The 18956-nt window shown below is 44.8% G+C and overlaps 1 protein-coding gene across 2 annotated transcripts in view; it reads left to right on the top strand.

Annotated features, from left to right (window-relative positions):
* Positions 1 to 646: 646 nt before the first annotated feature.
* Positions 647 to 18956, top strand: part of CLCN4 (chloride voltage-gated channel 4) — a 48711-nt gene continuing 30401 nt past the window's right edge. Inside the window, exons 1-3 of one of the 2 annotated variants that reach the window (XM_076357732.1) lie at positions 647 to 698; positions 15761 to 15912; positions 16252 to 16351. In XM_076357732.1, coding sequence (XP_076213847.1) covers positions 695 to 698; positions 15761 to 15912; positions 16252 to 16351 — 256 coding nt within the window. In that variant the 5' untranslated portion in view covers positions 647 to 694. Of the gene's footprint in view, positions 699 to 3408; positions 3476 to 15760; positions 15913 to 16251; positions 16352 to 18956 lie in introns of those variants that run through there. The other variant, XM_076357742.1, reaches the window with a different exon arrangement.

Here is an 18956-nt window from a genome sequence, read left to right as displayed (position 1 = left end):
ATTTGCCACGTTCACGATGCTTTCATAAAGAAATTTTGTATTTTGAATAACACTGTCGTTTAGGTGAATGTAATGAGTTTTCAAAGAAAAGTAAGAGAGGAAATCTGTGAAATCAGAGATCCTAGAGAGGTTACACTGAAGACCTGAAAGGGATGCAGAGTGTAAGGAATGGCAGGTATGTTCTCCCACGTGCTTATCGCTCACGATAAGCCGACAGCTGTATCAGAGGCTCATAGTTGAGTATTCCCGGAATTCATGGGTAGCTCCACTTACAACACGTTGAACTGCCTTTTTTTTTGAACAGAAGTTTGTACTTTGTAGATTTGTATTGGAAGTAAGTTGACATTATTAGTTCTGTAATATCTTACTTATAACTGATTCCAAGGTGAAAGCCACTCAAAAGAGTACGAGCTAACTTTTTTAGGCCGAACTTTACTGCTGCTTTCACAAAGGAAACGTTAAACCTGCATAACTGCAGAAAGGCCATTTCTCAGTTTCTCTCTGCAACCCTAAGCTGCAGGAGCACAGGCAAAATCATAGTGCTGACATATGACTCCTGTCTCTGTCCAGTGTTTGCAAGGCGTTAAGGGTATGACAGAGTTTAGGTTATTTTTAAACGGTCTGCTAGAAATAGTCATTTGGAATACCAACCGTCTCTGTCTCGCTACCATCAGGATCAACAACAAAAGCTATAATGGGTATGTCAGTACGGATTTTCTGTTATAAGAATGAAGTCTCACATGTGTTTCTTGCTGCAGTTCTTGTAAGCACTTTGCAAGAGTTAAAGGTAAGTGCTGCATAAAAAGAGCAAATTTCTTTTCAATAGGAATTAGATGAACTGCGTATCTTGTTTTCAGCGGATGTAAAACTGAAGTTTGAATTTTTAGGGAAGAGGGCACTTTACAGCTTGTTTTGCATCCACTCTCCTCTTTAACTGTAGAGTCATAGATCTTTGAGAGGAGGAAAAATGTATTTACAGAGAGACTTGAGAAACTGCAGGCTAGCAAAAGCAAGAACAATCTTTTCCAAAGCATCATGTGAAGAGTATTTTCTTTTTCCTGAGACCGTTCAATTGACTATCGTTGGAAGAAAATACCAAAGAGTAAAGCTGATTTGGTTTTGGAATCTGTAAATGTCAATTAAGTGATTTGCTTGCACTTTGGAAAATCTCAGTGTTCTTGGAGTTAAAAGCTTCTTAGGAGCTGTTTCTGGCTTCTTATTTCTAATCTCTTAAATTTGTACATACATACCTAGGTTATAGAATCACATTTTCTATCAAGAATTAGGTATTCTGTCCTTTTAGCTTGCTTGCAGACAGACCGTCTGACTAAAAATACACATTCAGCAGAGACTCGATGAGTTCAGCTGTGGTAATAGAGAAGAGAAAGTTAGGAACTGAATTTAGGAAAATCTGTTCAGGAAAAAAATGGGAGATTGAGACCCCTGTGCTCATTTGGTTGGTGCACAAAATTACCGTGCTGTGTCTAGGACATCGTGTTTGTGTTACAGAGTGTGTCTTGTGGCACAGAAGTTCCCAGGTATAGGTGTTTGTGTCTGACCAACTAAACGCTGCTTGCTGTTTTCCGTATTTCCCTCTCATAAACTGATTAAGGAAAATTGCAGATAACATTATCAAGAAAATAAATTAAGTGCTCAGTGTTTGTTTAACTTCCTCCACAGAATTGAATTGGCCTATTAATACCGATTTTAATGGGCGCAAAGAGCAGACGCTGGCAGGAAGGTTAGGGCTTCTATCACTTTTCGACACTTCACTGGCGTGGTTATAGTAGGCCTGGGGCTGTTACTGAGCTATGAATGACAGAGCGCTGTGATCTGCAGTGCTGTGTATGAGGGGCATGACCAAATCTCTTCTCTAAAGGCATGCTGCTCGCTCCAGAAAGGTGTGGGAACTTCAGGTGAAGCAAGCCAAGTGTTCAAATTTCGTAATAAAATCCAAAATCTGTGGCTTCTGTATGGGGAGTCCGTATCGGAAATAAGGAGCACAGGAACTTTCTTCAGCATATACGCGAGGTTTGGAGGAGTTGTGTAGCCATTCTGAAAAAAGGTTTGTACACCCTGTATCAACTGGCTTGCTTTGCTGGGCCGGGCTGCCTGCTTAGCGCATCCATAAATACCTGCTCAAACACACTGGGACAAAAAGGTCTTCCAGAACTGCGTTCCTTAGCCTTTGAAGTGAGTGGAAGTCACGCATGCGCCTTCAGTCACCCATGGATATTTTCATGTGTGCTTGTGCAAGATCTCCCTCTACCTAGCCGTTGCATCTGCTTGGTAATAGGAAGCACGTCCCTGGATACCCTTCAGGGTAAAACCAGTCTGCACAATATTCAAATATGGGAAAATGAGCAGTAAGGTGAATGTCCTGAAATAAAACACGTTGCACATGTACAAACATGTACGTGATCTTCACAAAGAACAGTTACAACCTCTGTCTTGCAGAATGTCATCCTAGTGGCTTGTACAAAGGTTGTACGATCAGAACTTTGGAAATTATTATTTTGTTGTAGAACTCAAAAACATTGTAGAGTATAATAAAATTCTTTAAAACAAAAAAAAAGCCCAACCCCCCCCGCCAAAATACGGTTCTGAGATGTAATACTCTGTTAACCAAAATGTGAAAGTCAGGCTAATTGCCTTTTCTTATATATATATATTTTACGATGTTCCAGCTTTTAAATATTTGATGGGAAAACTTAAGGAGAAGTTTTGAAAAGGAAAAATAGGCTGGCATATAGGAGTGGATCTTTCAAGCAGTGACAGTTGCATTGAAGAAAAGGCAGAAGGCTGCAAGGGGAGGGAGGGAGGGAGGGAGGGAGGAAGGGATGGTGGGGAGAACGAAGAAGTGAAGGTAACAGGGATGAAACCTTTGAGGTAAGCTTGCAAAGCTTGAATATGACACAGAAGATGGAGGGAAGTCGGTCTGGATAAGTTTGAAATGGAGCATCAGGAGAAGGAAAAATGCAAGGGATGGTGAAATTGTGGTTTGTCTCATTTCCGAGCTGCTGTGATTACGTATTCTGTAGAGATGAAAGAAGATATGACACCTGGGCGTTGCTGCAGAGTCAACAGGAATACTTCTTGGTTTGCACGCAGCATGCTTACCATGCTTCTTCCTCGTGAAAAATGTGATCGTTGTTGCTGTTGCAAAAAAAAAATCCACAAAACCCTTCTAAAAATAATTAGCTCAGGTTAGGGGGGGGGGGAAAGCAGCACATGTTGTAATGGTGACCGAATAGGTAGGGCAGGGTAAGGAGGCTTGCAGTTTAATCCTGCGGTATTACAGACTGGTCCGTCTCCCTCTGGCCCCGTCTCCTGTCAGATATCCTATAGACGGAGGATGCAGTCACATGATTGTTACTGCTTCCTCCCCATGACATCACTGCTTTTGCAGCCATACCACCCAAGAAAGGATGCTATTAAAATCTTTGGGACTGGGCTAAATGATGTTGCGTTGCAGGTAAGCAACATAATTCTTGGAAAAATTGATTTGCCGGTTGCTCTCGTGCTGCCGTCCTAGAGCTCCAGCTCTGTCGGGCAGAGTTTCTGCTGGAAAATAAAGCGGCACAGTTTCCCTGCAAGCAGAGGGTTTGCAGGTGCAGAGGCTGCCTGCTGGCTCTGTGCTGATCTCCCGGCTGACATCTCCAGCAGAAATGCTGCCAGACGGAGCTTTAAAGCTGAAGAAGGCCCTTTGTCCCTGTGTTTTGCTATGGCTCCTTCGGGTGCCTGCTGAATTCTGTATTTATGTGAGCAGCCATCATCATCCAGTCGTGCGGAGAGAGAGCAGCAATACTGTTTTGCTTGCATTCCCTGCTTTTTTTTTTTTTTTTTTTCCTGGATGCCTAAAGGAAGTTGTTGTACAGATAGATGTGTCTGAGCTTATAAAGGAATGAGGATTAACTTGCTTAGGGAGTTAGTAGACGTATTTGGGGAAAGAGGCTTTTCCTTTATTGTTAATTTTTGCTGACGTGGTTTGAGAGTACCTAGTCCAGCAGGTTTCCTGCATAATTTGCTGCAGCGTAAGGTAGGTTTTGCTTGTCGCCCAACATAAGCATGAAAAATTATTTTCCAGAACGGACATACAAGATGACAAGCAGATTTTTACTTCTTACACAAAATGCCAATCACCAAAAGGTTGAAAAATCCACGCTAAACTGCTTTTTTGGACTGTTGGTATTTATATGAGCAAAGTCCAGAGTCTGTTTTCTTTTCCTGGTGTGGGTGTTTAATTATGCACTCTATACAAATACATGAAGATGTATATTTGTGGAGAAAAAATGGTGACTCTTCTGTGGTGGTTTTTTTCTGTATTGCTTTTTTAATGTATTTTAGGGTATTAAAAATATTACCTTTTTAAATTATTCTAATACAAATGTTAGAATGCAAGAAGCTAAATTAATTTTTGAGCTTATACTAGTCAGAAAAATAAAATTATACTTTTTTTTTTTTGCTTTTTTAAGAATTCTGATAAATAATTCTGTGCCTTTGCCAGAGAACAGAGAATGACTCAGCTGCAGCTTCATCAGGCAAAGAGTCAGGTGACTTTTCACTCCTTGTCTGCAGGAAGTTTTCTTATTCTTGAAAATCCCGTTCTTTGTTCAAATAAATTTTTCCCACTGTTGGAAAAATCTGAAAATTTGGCAGGCCTAGGGTCTCTGTGCGCTCACCCATACACTCGTGGGGGAGATTTTGGATCTCCTGTGCTGAAGGAGGTTGTACGTCCTAGTGAAAGATGAATTCTGGTTTCCAGTGATCAGGTATGCAGTAGTGTCAGGATCAGAAAATAAGAGGTGGGGGAGGAAATATATAATGAATCATTGAAATGAAATAAGAAAGGACAACGGTTCTTCAAAACTGAAAAGAAAAAATAAGTTTCTGTTTTATTTTTCTCTAACAGAGCCTCTGGGTTTTTTCCAAGACTGAGCCTCAAAAGCGATAGAAATACAAACCTGGCACTGTGTGAGGTGGCAGGGGGGTTGCATCCTGACGGCGCCTGTGCTGGGTTTGTTCTCCCGACTCCCTCTGAAGTCAAGGCTGGGTCAATTCTCTCCAGCACTGGGCGTGAGGCGAGCCGTGCTCTTTGCCCACGCGAAGTGTAAAGCAGGGCTGCCACACGCGGGTTTTACAAGTGCGATGGGTTCCCCCCCCCCCAACTCCAGATCATATTTGAATACCTTATGGAAATACGTGTGGGGTGGTGGTTCTCCTGGTCTCCTGATTTGAGTCAGGCATCTTTTGTGCAACAAAAGATGAGGTGCTAGCCTTAAATGTATTCTGGGGCAACTCAGAAATTAAGGACTGAAGTCCTTTAACAATTATTTAATATAAAAGGGTGACTCTGGAAACATCCCCAGCTGGAGGGCTCTCTGCCCAGCAGCACCGGGGTGCCGTGCCCTGGCTCCAACACACGGCTGCATGGGTGCCCAGCCCCTGCACACGTCGGGGTCTGCCTTGTAAAGGTAGTACCTTTTCAAAGGTAGTGGCTGGTGGCTTTTAAACAAGGACTGGAGGAGGAGAAGGGGATGGTGTTGGAGAGGAGCGTTTGCCCCAGGATTGGGCCCTTCCTGCCTGCCTGGAGCAAATGGGCTCTCTGGAGTGCCACAACCTCCCCGGTCTGGGAGCTGCTTCATCGTGAAGCTGGAGGGGAAAGTGAGCGGGATCGTAACTGTAGCCCAGTGCTTGTGCAGGGGGAAGGGGGAGGCTCCCACCCCCAACCTCGCCTGCGGTTCAGGACCATTTCGTGTGTGTTGGTGGTCAGTGTTGTGTCGCATGAGCGCCTCTCAGGTCTGCCCTGCTCTCAGCTCGGCATGGTGCACGACCCTCAAACAGTGATGTAGTGCCCGTAGGTACCAGTCCTTTTCCTGTTCGCTTTTGCCATCAGGCTGGGTGCCCAAGGGGGTGTATGTGTGTGTGTTGATTTTTCCATTTAGTGAAATGGAATCAGGTTGTAGAGTAGGAGTCGATAATTCCTGTGTGTGTGTGCATACATACACACCAGGTACCGGGTTTTCTCAGATTTCTTCATCTCTAGTCCAGCAGAACCAAAAAAAATCACACACGATCATTAATGCCAAAAGAGAAACTCTGGCAGCGTTACAGTAGGCTGCTATTCCTAAACCACTTTTAACATGTTGCTCTCAAACATCACCCCAAGGAAAAGGTTTCCCCGTCTTGCAGGTGGGGGAGCTTCCTCTCGGCGGTACGAAGTAACTCGTCTGTAACTGCGCAGCCCATCGGCATCAAATGCAGCAGTACGAACCAGCGCCCTGCGAACAGGAAAACGTTACCCTCCATCTGTGTGAAAATGACTCATTGCTCCCACTCAAATCGTGAGAAGTGACATGGTAGAACAGATTAATGGCTTTTCTACTGTAGGTTTATCAGCTTTGTTTCAAGCTGAAGGCTTAAAAAGGTTTTCAGCGAGAGGTGCGTTTAATGCCATTGAACACCCCATTTAAGGGGAGAGCTTTTTAGGAGTAACTATATACCAGGGCATTTCCCTTCTGACAGTGCAACTCTGTTCTCGCTGAATGTATTTGTCTTTCTTGCAGTCCAAGAACCATTTTTCCCCCCCTTAATCCTATCATTTACTGAGTGAGGAGACAAAGAGCAGCACTGGAAACCCAAACCCGGTGCTGCAAAGCTCGACCGTGTATGGCACGAAGAGGAAAACTGTACAGCACCCCCAATCCTTCAGCCCTGGCTTCGAGCTCTGTGGCAGTAAAAACAGCTGCGCCAGGAGGGAAATTCCCCCTCTTTTTTGTGAGGAAGGGGACTAGAGGGAAACCAAGAATAGAAACTATACTTGTATATTAAACTATACATATATTCTATATAATAGAAACTATACTATACTACTGGTAGCCTGATTTCCAGTCTGTCCTGTCTTCTGAAGTTTAGTCTCTTACCCCAGATGCCGAAGGGTTTCTGAATTTTATCTGATCAAATCTTGTTTCCTTCAAGAAGCAAGGGTGTGCATGGTTGATGCAGGCCCGCGGGACTCATCTGCCCAAGCTGATGGGCTGTTAGCTGAGGGGCATCCTTTAATAAAGATGTTTCAGCTCAGTTTGAAAAATGCAGATGGATGTTCCAGAGCCAGCAATGCTTCCCTCCTGCTTTTTCCACAGCCCCGACATCAACGCTAACAACTAAATTTACTGGAGAGACCTTTAAGACTAGATGGAAACAGAGAAGTAAATTTAGCATTTTTTTTTATATGGAGCCAATTTTGAGTTATGTGAGTGCAAAAATTCCACTTGGAGCTCACGGGGAAAGAGCTGGGATTTTTTTTCCCCTTCCCTTTCTGACATAACTCAGCAGCTGAACTAAGTTTGCTCAGACTTTCCAAGAAAACTCGAATGGAGACCAGACACATGATACTTCATACCAAAAGAAACTGGCTTCCAAAGGGAGAATTGTCCTGGGAAGGAGTGGGGAGTGGGATGCCGGGGCAAGGTGTGCTCTCTCGGTGGGTTTGCCCCTCGGGGGAAGAGAAGCGTGGTGACTCGGGGGCCTCCCAGGAGGAGAAAAGGAGAAGACGGAGTCAGGCCATCTCTGAAGGGTCAGGAAGCTGTGATGGTTGGTTATCAGCTCCCGGGGTGCGTTGGTGTACCCCGTGTCCCCCCGTGCCTCCCTTTGCCTGCGCTCCTGGCCAGCCTTGTTATCTCCTCTGCGCTCACCCCGTGAGCACATGTGGTGGTTGAGGAGGGGCGGTCGGAGGCTGTGGTTTGGTCTGCAGGAGCCTTTTGTGCCGCAATTTTCCGCTGTTTATCCCAAATGTTCCCTCTCGCCTTCCCCTTCTCTCCCAGGCACTCTCCCCTGTGATCTGGTGGCCTGCGTTTTTCGAGCTCTGCTGTGGCTTCATAATTTTTTCCATAGAGGTTACTCAGGGTAAAGCTGCACATCAAAGATGTGACTGTATTTAGCTTGCCCACGCTATCATAGCAGGGAACTCCTTAATATGTGGTGGTGGGGCCATACAGTAGAACACTGCAATATTTTACAGTAAGGTTTCCGATACTGCAGCCTGCCTGTGCTTGTGCGGCGGGAGGCTGAGGGTTTGCAGTGCTATTTACTCGTATATGGGGGCTGCGCAATTAGACCTTGAATTGGAAGAAAAGCATTTGCCAATTTTAATATCCCGATTTCCCTCTGTATTTTCCCAATTTAACTATTCTCCACTTCTTATGTGCCGTATTATATTTCCAAAAAAGGCCTGTAACTGGGTTCAGCGTTTTCTTATTTTTCCAGGAATCTCAACCTTGCTCTGATCCAAGGCCATTTTAACATTTTTTTTAAACACCGTCGTTAAGACAGAAGGTCAATAAATCAGTCGGCTTGTTCAGCCTGAGGCTTCTAAGGTGAATAGTCTTAAATTGCCCATGGATATTTTTCAACCTGCAGAAAACCGGTCGTTCAGCCTGCTTGCTTTTGCTGAAGACACCTTCCTTGTGAAATCATCACCCAACAGCATCTTACTTCTTGTTTAGGAGAATGTTTCATAACTGTTTACCTGCAGCCTATATCCTGTAGGGTGCGATGTAACATCGCCGTTTCTAGATCGTCTTCTACAAGGTGTGGCGGGTGGTGGAAGGGGAATTACATCCACCCCCCTTTGTCTTCTTGGCTCCAGGCTAAATAGACCTCGTTCTCCGAGCCCTCCCCAAAAGGTGTATGTCCCTAATCATCTCTTTGTACTTTGCATTCACCTCTTTCAAGGTGACCCCGTTAATAATCTTGCTTGCTGACTTCCTGAGCTATCAGGCCCATTTTCTCTGGCCAGGTGGTACTGAAGACCTGTGGTGTACCTGTGCTCAGCTCTGGGAGCTTTCTCCCTCAGCCTTATCCTCTTCTGGCTCTTTTTGAACGCCGACTTCTTCAGCTCACTCTGCGGGCAGCACTGACCTCCTAGTTACCTGGATTCGAGGCCTGGGTGGAGAGTGCTCTGCGTCCATCTCTGCGACTAGGTCTAAATCCCTTGGGATGGGGGGTGGATGGGCGCTGGCAGAGCACCCGGCTCCCAAGACGAGGTCCCTTTGCTCGACAGGTCACGTTGAACAGTTAATGGCCATAAGGCTGCGGCACCATGCTTGGCTGTTTTGAGAATACGGTACTACAAACGGTCGATACGAGTATTAAGGGCATAGAGAGTGGCAAATCATCCGTCAGCACAAAGGAGTCTTGTGATGATCACCAGTTAATAAAGCGGTAAGATTGCATTGTTCATTACTGGGTACTATGGAAAATAAATTCCAGGCATTTTCACAGCCCCCGTGCTCCTTCGTTTGTGCAGTACATGCTGTCATGTCATGTCATATGAGCACAGCTGATCTGACCAACCATTCAGATCAGCGGCGTGCTCAACTCCAGTGGAGTCATGATTGAAATGGCCATGAATCATTTCAAAAGCATTGTGTCTGGAGTACGATCTCCCTGTTTTCTCATTGCATCTATATTGGTACCAGAGCGTAGAAAAGCTGAGACACGCTGTATTCTGCTTTTGTGTGTCGGCTAACTCATGCCACATTTGGAAGAGATGGAACAGATGATGATTTGGATGCCCTGGAAAAGTCACTGCAAACAAATGTGAATTGAGGAACTTGCAGCAGGCCTTTAGGCTTCTGCTGTCTTCCCCTAGCCTCTTGCCAGGTTCACTTCTACCTTACGCTATAGCAGAGGAGCCATTGAAGAGAGGTATGTTTTGCTGCCTGCATACTGTTATGTTTCACGTAGCAACCCCCCCACACTACTGTCTTCAAGGAAAACAGCATAAAGATGAAAGCGTGTAGGTGAATGTTCATCTGCTAGAAACATTTGAGGTGTTGAAGCAATTCAGTAACTGTGATCTGTTGAAAGTAACTTGAAACTTGTTGGAATTGCATTAAAAAGCGTACTGCCTGCCTCAGTGCAATGTGTCCAATTAAAACAGAAAACAGGATGAGGAGAACGTAGCATGGAACTAGCAAGTCTAGTAGCAGTAAGCCAGGGCCAAGACTTTTCCTTTGATGACTGTTCAGCTAGTTGTTTCCCATCAGTATACTTTTCAGCTTCTTTGAACCATGGGATGTTTTGGTCTGTGCTTGCCATGTCAAATACGTTTCAGATCCGATCAGTCAGTCAACAAAATACCTAGAATGTCAGTTCCCTGATAGAGCTCTTCTAGCTGTGGCTTTTACATTTGCACATGCTGTAACAGTGCTATAAAGCTGAGAGGTTGTCAGCATTTCCATTGTAAGGGTAATTTATCGCTCTTCTATAAAACTTAGCTCCAAGCTGCAGTGTATCGTACAACTGGTCCGAAGAACATGATGAGCTTACTCACTGTGAGACCTGCAGAAAAAACATGACCTTAAATATGATAATAATACTACCTTTTCATTCTTTAAAAAATAACAAAAACTCAGTAAATGTAACAGAAGAGACCTGCAGACCATGCGATACCTGCTGTGCTTATTGGCGTATCCCAGCCCATCGGGCAGCTCACTGTGTTCGCACCCCAGCTTCTGTAGGTTGGTTGCACTAATCTCTTCTTTGCTTCCTTTACACAGGAGGCTTCAGTGATTACTTACTTTAAAATTATCTGGCTTCCTGCAGGCCTCACAGGCTAATCTTTGGACTCGCTCTTTTGATCCTTACCTTTTGCTGTTCTCATGCAACACCTCAGATGTTTGTAGGGGGGCATCTCTGTCTTTCTGCCTTCAGAGTATTGTGCACCAAGCATGACTAGCTGGGAGATCTGCGACTGAACATCAGGTTGACCTGGCGCAAGGTTTCTGGAAGATGTCCAGGGTTATGTGGCAACCAGGAGAGCCTCTATCAAAAGGCACAATTGCCAGCACTGTGACCTCTCTCGACTTGTGAATCGATCCCTGCCAGGACCTTGCTCCATCTGCAGGACTGCAGTAGTCTGATGTGGGTCTAAATCCAGGGAAATCTGCTAACCAGACTCCAAGGAGGAACTCTTTTGACTTTAGGAGTTACATAGTTCAATCAGATTTCTTTGTTTCCTCATTCAGCTCTTAGCAAGAACCTGTTTACAATTATTAAAGCAGAGTGTTGACAAAAATGTTCAGTTGTAGGTATGCTAAGCTATTCAGTGAGTGCTTGCTGTGAAGAGCTGAAGAAGGCGCTCTACTGAATTGCAGGGAATAAAATTGCAGATGTAATTCAAAGTCAATAGAGGCAAAGCAATGGGGAAAATGTCCCTAAGAGACCACAGAACGATGGGCTCCAAACAAGCCTCTGGAGCACAGCCTGGAGTCATAGCAGACTGCTCAGTGAAATGTTGGATGTCTGCCCTGGGAAAAACTGGTGGAATACCAGGAATTATTAGGAAAAGAATAGGGGACTAAGCAGGAAACGTTTGCCCTTACACAAATTGTGTTGCATCAGCATCTGGAAAAGTAGTGGAAAGGACAGCAAGGACGTCTAAGACATAGAACAACGAAGGGACAAAATACATATGTCAAGCAGTTACTCAGCAAGATTCAACATCTTTCAGTGTATATAAGCTCTATCAGAGTATCCAAATCTGTCAGATGCTCAGGTGTTAGGAGTAGCTCTGAGTTGCATTTGTTACTAATTCTGCCTGTAATGGTATTGCAGTGTTTTGAATTGGTAGTGTTGGACTCATTTGATGATGAGATGTGGATGTCTACCTCTGACATCTCTTCGTAATCAGTGAACAGAAACTAGCACTTCTGGGGAAACAATCTGTCTCATTCTAATGTAGATGTCTAAAATACATCAGAGAAATTGCATCTGAATAGAGTTTACCTCCCCTCATCAGCTATGAAAGGAGGCTAGATTTTAGTGTCCAGAGTCTAGTGCAGATTTCTCATGCCAGATGAGACAACTCGCACCACAAATGATGATTGTCATCATCAGAGTGGATTGCTGCAGTACATCTGGCTACAATTCATGTTTGGATGAGATTAATTTGCCCTTAACCTATGTGTATTAAATTAAAATATCTGTAACTGAGTTATTTGCGTAAGGCTCCAGTTCTGCTGGCAGAACGGGAAGCATCTCTGCAAGCATCTCTAAGAGGGCAAGTTAGCTTATCCTGAAATAAACTTTGGAGATTGTTTCAGATGCCAAAGTAAGGCAAGATAAATAAATGCAAAATAAAGAAGAAGAAAGTGATACTTATGGTGCTTAGTGCTAGGAAATAAGATGGGAGCTCTATGGTACTCAGTCCAAAAGTGCTGTAGCCAGCCATTTGCATAATCTGATATCACATCTCCGCTTTCAAAAGCGTGGTACCTGAAGTGAACTTTAAGGCTGATAATCATCCCGCTAGCTACAATTTCCAGGTATTGGTATGCTACCTAGAGTTCAAAGTTTGTTTGTTTTCTTAGTCTTCCATAGCCCTGTGGTCTCTAGCACATTTTTCTCTCCCTGGACATGTCGTGTAGCACATATTTTTGGGGTAGATTCAGGCTGAGATTGTAATTATCCTACATACTTGTGGTCTGGCCTGGTATTATCCCTCACAATACTGTCATGTGCTGGGCATTGACAACATACTTAAAAAGCTATTTTTTACGTGATATAACTAGCACATTGGGTAGTTTTCTTGTAGCATTAAGGAAAACTTGCCAACGCTTTCAGCACAAGAGTTCCCAGAAGTTTGTTTATGTAGCAGGGGGGGCTGCCTCGTGCAGGCCAGCAGTCTGAACTGCATGTTCTTTACAGGTCCTTCTTCGCTGTATGGGAAGAATAGGTTGAAGTAAACGATCTGCAGAATATCGCAGCATCACAAATAATGGCACGGTGTAATCCTTTCACCTCATTTCAGCTTCCCATTCCAGTCCTCGGTCATGGTTTACAAGACACCGAACTCAAGGTCCACTTGCAACTTCAGCTCCCTGGTGTCAGCCACAGCACCCCACCTTCAGACTCTCATTTCCCTTAGCAACTGTAGGAGCGTGCTCTCATCTGCTTGGCTAAGTATTGCAGTTCTCAATTGTCACTCCTCTTAACTGCTGCTTTTTAAATCGCCTCAATCCTGTGGCAGCTTATTTGTGCTCAGCAGTGCCGTATGGGACACCTGCTCTGCATTTGGTTTCCTTCCCTGGGCTGCGACTCCCTTGCTTGATTCCCTTTCAGACAAACATGCCACGGTGCTTGGAGATTACTTGATTTCTGCACTTGAAAGTGCTTCTATAGAATTATAATGGAGACCTGCTGGTTGCCAGTAAGATAATGCTTTTCTCAGCTGCTTGTGCTGAGCATATTGTCTGTGTCGTCCAAAAAGTCCTACCCGGTGGAGTGCAAAGAGCAGACACTGACAAAGCTGAGTATTCACGCTTGTTACACCCCTGAAGTCACCCCTGGGGGAAAAAATTAAATGGAGAGGATTCAAGTAAAACAGTTGAAAATGGAGAGAGGGGGAAAAAAATGGCAGTAAATAAAGGAGGCCGAGCAGAGCAGCAGGGTGTACAGACAGTTGATTAAAAGCTTACCTGCCACTTTTTTGCTTGTTCCAATTACAGAATTGGGAAATTTCCTCACAGATTCAAAGATCCAAATTCTTTACTTTGGGGATCCAAATCCCCATTTCTGTGCCTGATGGATGAAAGTGGGTAGCAGTCGTTAGTACTGTGCTGGCCTCATCAGTGACCTGCAAAAGTTATCTTGTGTCTGTCAAGGAGCTACAGGCTCTGCAGGGTCAGTTCTATAAAACCCCTAAAGTCTGTATCTGTCCCCATTTTTTCTTATGTGTTTTCATGTGTTTTTTTTCTTGTAACACCCTGATAGCTGGTTTATTTTTTCAGGCTTGCCATTTCAGATTACAAACCCTAGGTACTCTCTGGAAGACCCCGTTTCCCAGGCACCTATTTTAGGATGGATGGGATTAATCACTCTCTAGAGCAACACTTTGTTAAGTGATGTAGAAGCACGTGGCCGCCTCCTCCAGCCGCCAGGCCCCGGACCCTCCTGCCCGGCCACTGGAGCCCAGCCTGCGGACCCGGGGTCTCTGCCCATGCTGGGGGAGATGGCTGGCATTTTCCCACGTGCAGGTTCAACCAGTAGCAAAGCTGAGCACGTATCCCAGAGACACACACACACAATTAATAGCCCTTCAATTAGTGTGAGTGGTGAAGTTTGTTTCTTGACATTGTCTCCATGTTTGCTCTGTCAGGTCTGTGTCTCTGTGTATTTTGTTTCTGGTTTCCCCCTTTTTCCCATAGTTTCTCAATTGACAAGGTCCCCGATGAGACAACCTGGCTGGAATAGACATTCCCACACTCCCACGTGCCCTCATCAGTGAGTGTGACTGACCAGGTTTGGTTCCCATCACCGCCTCCCTTATCATTTTCATCAGGTTTGTGTCCCTGTATATTCTTGTTCATGGCTTCCTCCTTTTCTTATTATCCCTTGTTGCATTGAAAAAGGTCCTTGACCAGATACCTTTAAAGGAGCAGGCGCTCTCCTGCCACACAGCCTTACACCATCTTTCTCTGTCTCTAGAGGCAGCCTAGGTGGTTCTTACAGTCCAGACACCAAACTTTCAGATGGCTGAAGTTAAGTTGGATGAATCCAACCCTGTGTGCCTAAAGTACTTCATTTAGTAGATTCTCATGCTACTAAAGGCTCCTTTCATCGGCAATGATCTCAGGCACTTCTGGAGCTTGTCATTTAGTGACTACTTTGGGACCTGACCTTTGAAGGAGGTAAAAGTCATTTTTGCACCTAGCCAGATGTTGCTGAGCTCTCTGTGGGAGAGGTACAGTGGTTATGAGTTAACTTCTTCATGCTTTGCTTATGTGGATTGCATGAACAAGGTATAGTTTCTAGGGCTTCAGAGCAACAGGCATGGATGTTTCTCTGCTTTCCTATCTGTAGTCTGTAAACCCAGAGAGCACGTCCCCAAAAAGTTCTGGGCTGAAAATGTCCACTCAGCCTGTGTGCCACACTCCAGAGTGTATGTTATTTCACAGCCTACTTTGATCTCCTTTTTAACTATCAGATGCCTCTGGTAACTGCTTGTTTGGGGATAGGTATCTTTGCATTTCCTCTTGTGCTCTAGCAGGACATGTGGTGGCTGTTTCTCCCCCTGCTTTCTTAAAAGCAAATTTGGAAAGTTTGCATATGGGACAGAAGGTAACCACTCAGGTTCTCCCAAGAATAGTCCTGCTCCTAGCCCTTGAGAAGCAAACTTGAAGAAGATACTGCATTTCCAGACCTGATGCAGAGTAGACATACGGTCATCTCGAGCTTTGCCTTCTGAGCAGTGGAAGGAAAGCGGATCAATGCAGGGAGATTTGAGCGTGCAAAACTAGACAACACTGCAGTGTTATGACTAATGGTGCCATGTAAAATCTACAGTTCATGATGAATGGTAAATTCTAGTGTATTATCATTTGTTTTCTGAGCTGGTGACCTTGCCTACTTGATGACCTCCGTGCAGGCAGGGAACTTCTTCCGACATGTGATCAGGATGTACCATTGCAGAAGTAGTCCAGAAACATCCTGGGTGCTGGGGCTCTGTTTTCAGGAAAGCTGGTATTTCTGCACTTTTTGTATCTGCTTTTTAGGGTTTGCTGAGCTGTTGAAGTAGTCTTCAGCAAAATACTTTTTCTAGTGGCAATGCATAGATTTCAGTCAGTGCCCACCAGGACTGCTGACTCACGCTCTCTTGACTTTGTGGTTTGTGGAGGTATTTTGGAAAACTTGATTCTGAAATGCCTGGCAAAGCTGCATGAATTTATTGACATACTTGTTTTTCCTCTACATACAGACCCTAATATGGTCAATGCAGGAGACATGAATGGTTCTGGCAACCTGATGGATTTTCTGGATGAGCCTTTCCCCGACGTTGGGACTTACGAAGATTTCCACACCATCGACTGGCTGCGGGAGAAATCACGCGACACTGACCGCCATAGAAAGGTAAAGATGTCTGGCTTTGATGCATCGCAGTCCCTGGGTTACAGCCATCCTGGCGGTGAGAAAAACAAGCAGTTTTCCAAAGTTATAGCTTCCTACCTTGTTGTATGACTTGAGGAGGACTTCTAAAAATATGGATGTGATATGTCTTGAGTTTATAAATATGAAAGGGTTTCCAGCAACTTAATGAGCAGAGCACCTCTAAAAAATGATTTGGACTGGGGGGAGTAGAGAAATTGTATACGCTTTCTAGGAGGTTAAATATTTTTTGTTTTAAACATTATACACTAAAACTGTGTCAGCCTGAATCAGCAACATATCTATATATATGTTTAATTTCAGATTACAAGTAAAAGTAAGGAATCCATATGGGAGTTCATCAAGAGCTTGCTGGATGCCTGGTCAGGATGGGTTGTAATGCTTCTCATAGGACTACTGGCAGGTATGTGTGTGTTAGCGTTATACAGTTGTGCCCGGAACCATCTCACTCAAGTTTGCTGCAGTGCCATCTGCTTCTCTTTTTATTTCATTGTCTCTCCACTGATGTTTCAAGCTGAAAAGACAACTATGCATCCATGCAGCTATAATGCTTAATAAAAATAGCCACTTGCAAAAAGTCTCCTGCTGAGTGCTGACCTAGAAAAAATGTTATTCACCAGTAGAGGGATTTTTCTATTGCTTTTGGAAATACATCTGAGCGCTCTACGCTCGATGGACGGCTTCGACTTTCTGAATCTTTGATTCAGAGAAGTCAATTTTATTGGTAGGATTTTTTTTTTCCTTGTCTTCACTTACTTTAATTCTGCAAGTAGATATTATGATATGGGGAAAATGTTGGTTGTGGACACTCAAAGGGGAGCTTTGTAAATTGCTATATCCACTGGGTTATCTTCTTTATATATGTGTGAAGGGAAAATGCAGTTTCAGACTCAGTTTCAGATCTGCTTCCAGGCCAGACAGACATTACATATTTAACAGCCTGCTCAAACTCAGATGGCAAATTCATTAATTTCTCAAATTGCTCCTGTATTCTGCTCAGTTAAGCACATCTTCCAACTTGGAAAGCTGCACTTCTATTACCAAGTTGAAACAGCTACCATTTTTTATGCTTTTTCAGTGATGTCAGGGTGCTCTTGTATCATGCTGCTTGGTAAAAGCATGAATGATGTAAAGTTTCACAATTTCCAAATGGTGTGAATTTCCTGCTTACCAACTGTCAAGTTAATGTGCTTATTACAGTTTGTTCAGGAGCCTCAGAAGTACTGGGGAAGTTCTTGAGAAAATGTTGCTGAAGTGACAATTTTGGCAAATTGTTATTTCATAGAGGTATACTTGTTTCCACAAAAGCTCTGATGGGAGAGTGAAAAGGGAAAGACAGTATGATAGACTGTGTACTACCAGGGCTGCTGAACCCTGTCTGAAGGCCAGGGTTGGCCTCATCTGGGATGGAGAATTCTGCTTGCAAATAAAGTTAGAGCAAGCCCTTGGGGGCTCTAGTGACCTCCCACAAGCTGGTCAATAATCCCCTCACTCATACAGAGAATGTGATACACACTCACTCACTCCCATGTTAGTAAAAATATCCCAGTAGGCTTGTTTCAGTTCCAGTTTGCAATGAACCTCATTCTGAAATCCTCAAGGTTATCCAAAGCTGGAGTTGCTGACCTCTGATATGCTCTAATGCTGGTACGTCCACCTTGGGAACAGAGGTGGAGGATAAGCTGCAGCTGAGATGTGTTAGCTTTTGCAACCTTTTCAATGACAAGGGTGCAGAGCAACATGTTTTACCTCAGAGTCAAATCAAATTAGTCTGGTTTTAAATTGGGGCAAGGACTTGTGAACCAGCTGGAGAACAAAAATTACCTGCGTGCTCATGATTTGGGCTGGACTCTGTAGACTTTTTCTGCCTGCCGTTGAAATGACACATGCTCTGTGCCTCCAGTGTTTCTGGGACAGGGCAAAGATGAAGAGTCACCATCTCAGCGTCAGCGAGGGGTCAACATCCCTTTGACAAGCGGGGGGATTATTGTTGAGTGGATGAGGTTTCTTAACCATGTTTGGGGAGGGAGGAGGTGAGGTTGGTGGTGCAGTCAAGAGGCGCTTCACGTCATTTCCCTCTCTACTTGAAATATTGCCTGCTCAGAGAAGCTGGCCTGCCACGAGGGCACCTTCATGATCACACAGGGTTGTGTGGACCAACCTGGCTCCTCCATGGTCCCTCTTCCCCTGCTGAACAGGCAGAAGCCACTGCTGCTCCAAGGGGAGCAGCCTGGCTCAGCTGCACGGACACTGGGCAAGCTTTTGGGCAGCTGAGTCCAGGCATTACCAGAGGCAAGGAGAGAGGGTGGCGAGGAGTGGGAGAGGAGGGGGAAAGCAGCAGGAGTAGTATCCAGGTGTGAAGGTCTTGTGGAGCACCCTGCCCTTGCTGCCCCCTTGCTGGGGATGGAGGACAGCAAGGTGGGACTCCTGAGGAAGGGGATGGCAGGGGCCTCCACGTGTTTCCAAAGGCACTTGGAAGAGTTACTCAGGCCCAGGAGTTTACAGTGAGCTTAACTGATCTAGAAGCCTAAATACCACCGATTTGGTCAACTGAATCTTTCAGGTTTTGCAACACTTCAAAGGCTGCACCTCCACAGCCAACACAAACTGACATGGCCAAAAGTAGTAACCTCTGCCCTCCGGCATCCCTGCCATCAGGCCCTGTTGCTCTGTGCATGTGCAGCTGCACAGGGGGGTTGGATCCGGGAACTGGCCTGGTGGAAAAAATGGGGTTTGACCAGGTTAGTTTTCAGTTGATCCGTGGGCTCAGCAGGGTTGGTTACCACAGGGCCGCAAGCAATCAAAATATTGCTGACAGAAAGGAGCTGATGGAGGGAGGAAGGAGAGGACCATCCCATTTGGAAGTAGCCCTCATTCATGTCATTTTTGGAGTGTCATTGGACCCACATCCTTCATTAGTCCCAGAAAAACATAGGTGGGAAAGGGACCTCTGGAGGGGGTCTGCTCTGGCTTTCTGCTCACAGCAGAGCCAGCTTCAGAGTTAGAGC

The sequence above is a fragment of the Aptenodytes patagonicus genome, chromosome 1, assembly GCF_965638725.1.
Source record: "Aptenodytes patagonicus chromosome 1, bAptPat1.pri.cur, whole genome shotgun sequence".
Lineage (NCBI taxonomy): Eukaryota > Metazoa > Chordata > Aves > Sphenisciformes > Spheniscidae > Aptenodytes > Aptenodytes patagonicus.
The sequence above is the reverse complement of the archived record's forward strand: the minus strand, read 5'-3'. Positions and strand labels throughout refer to the sequence as shown.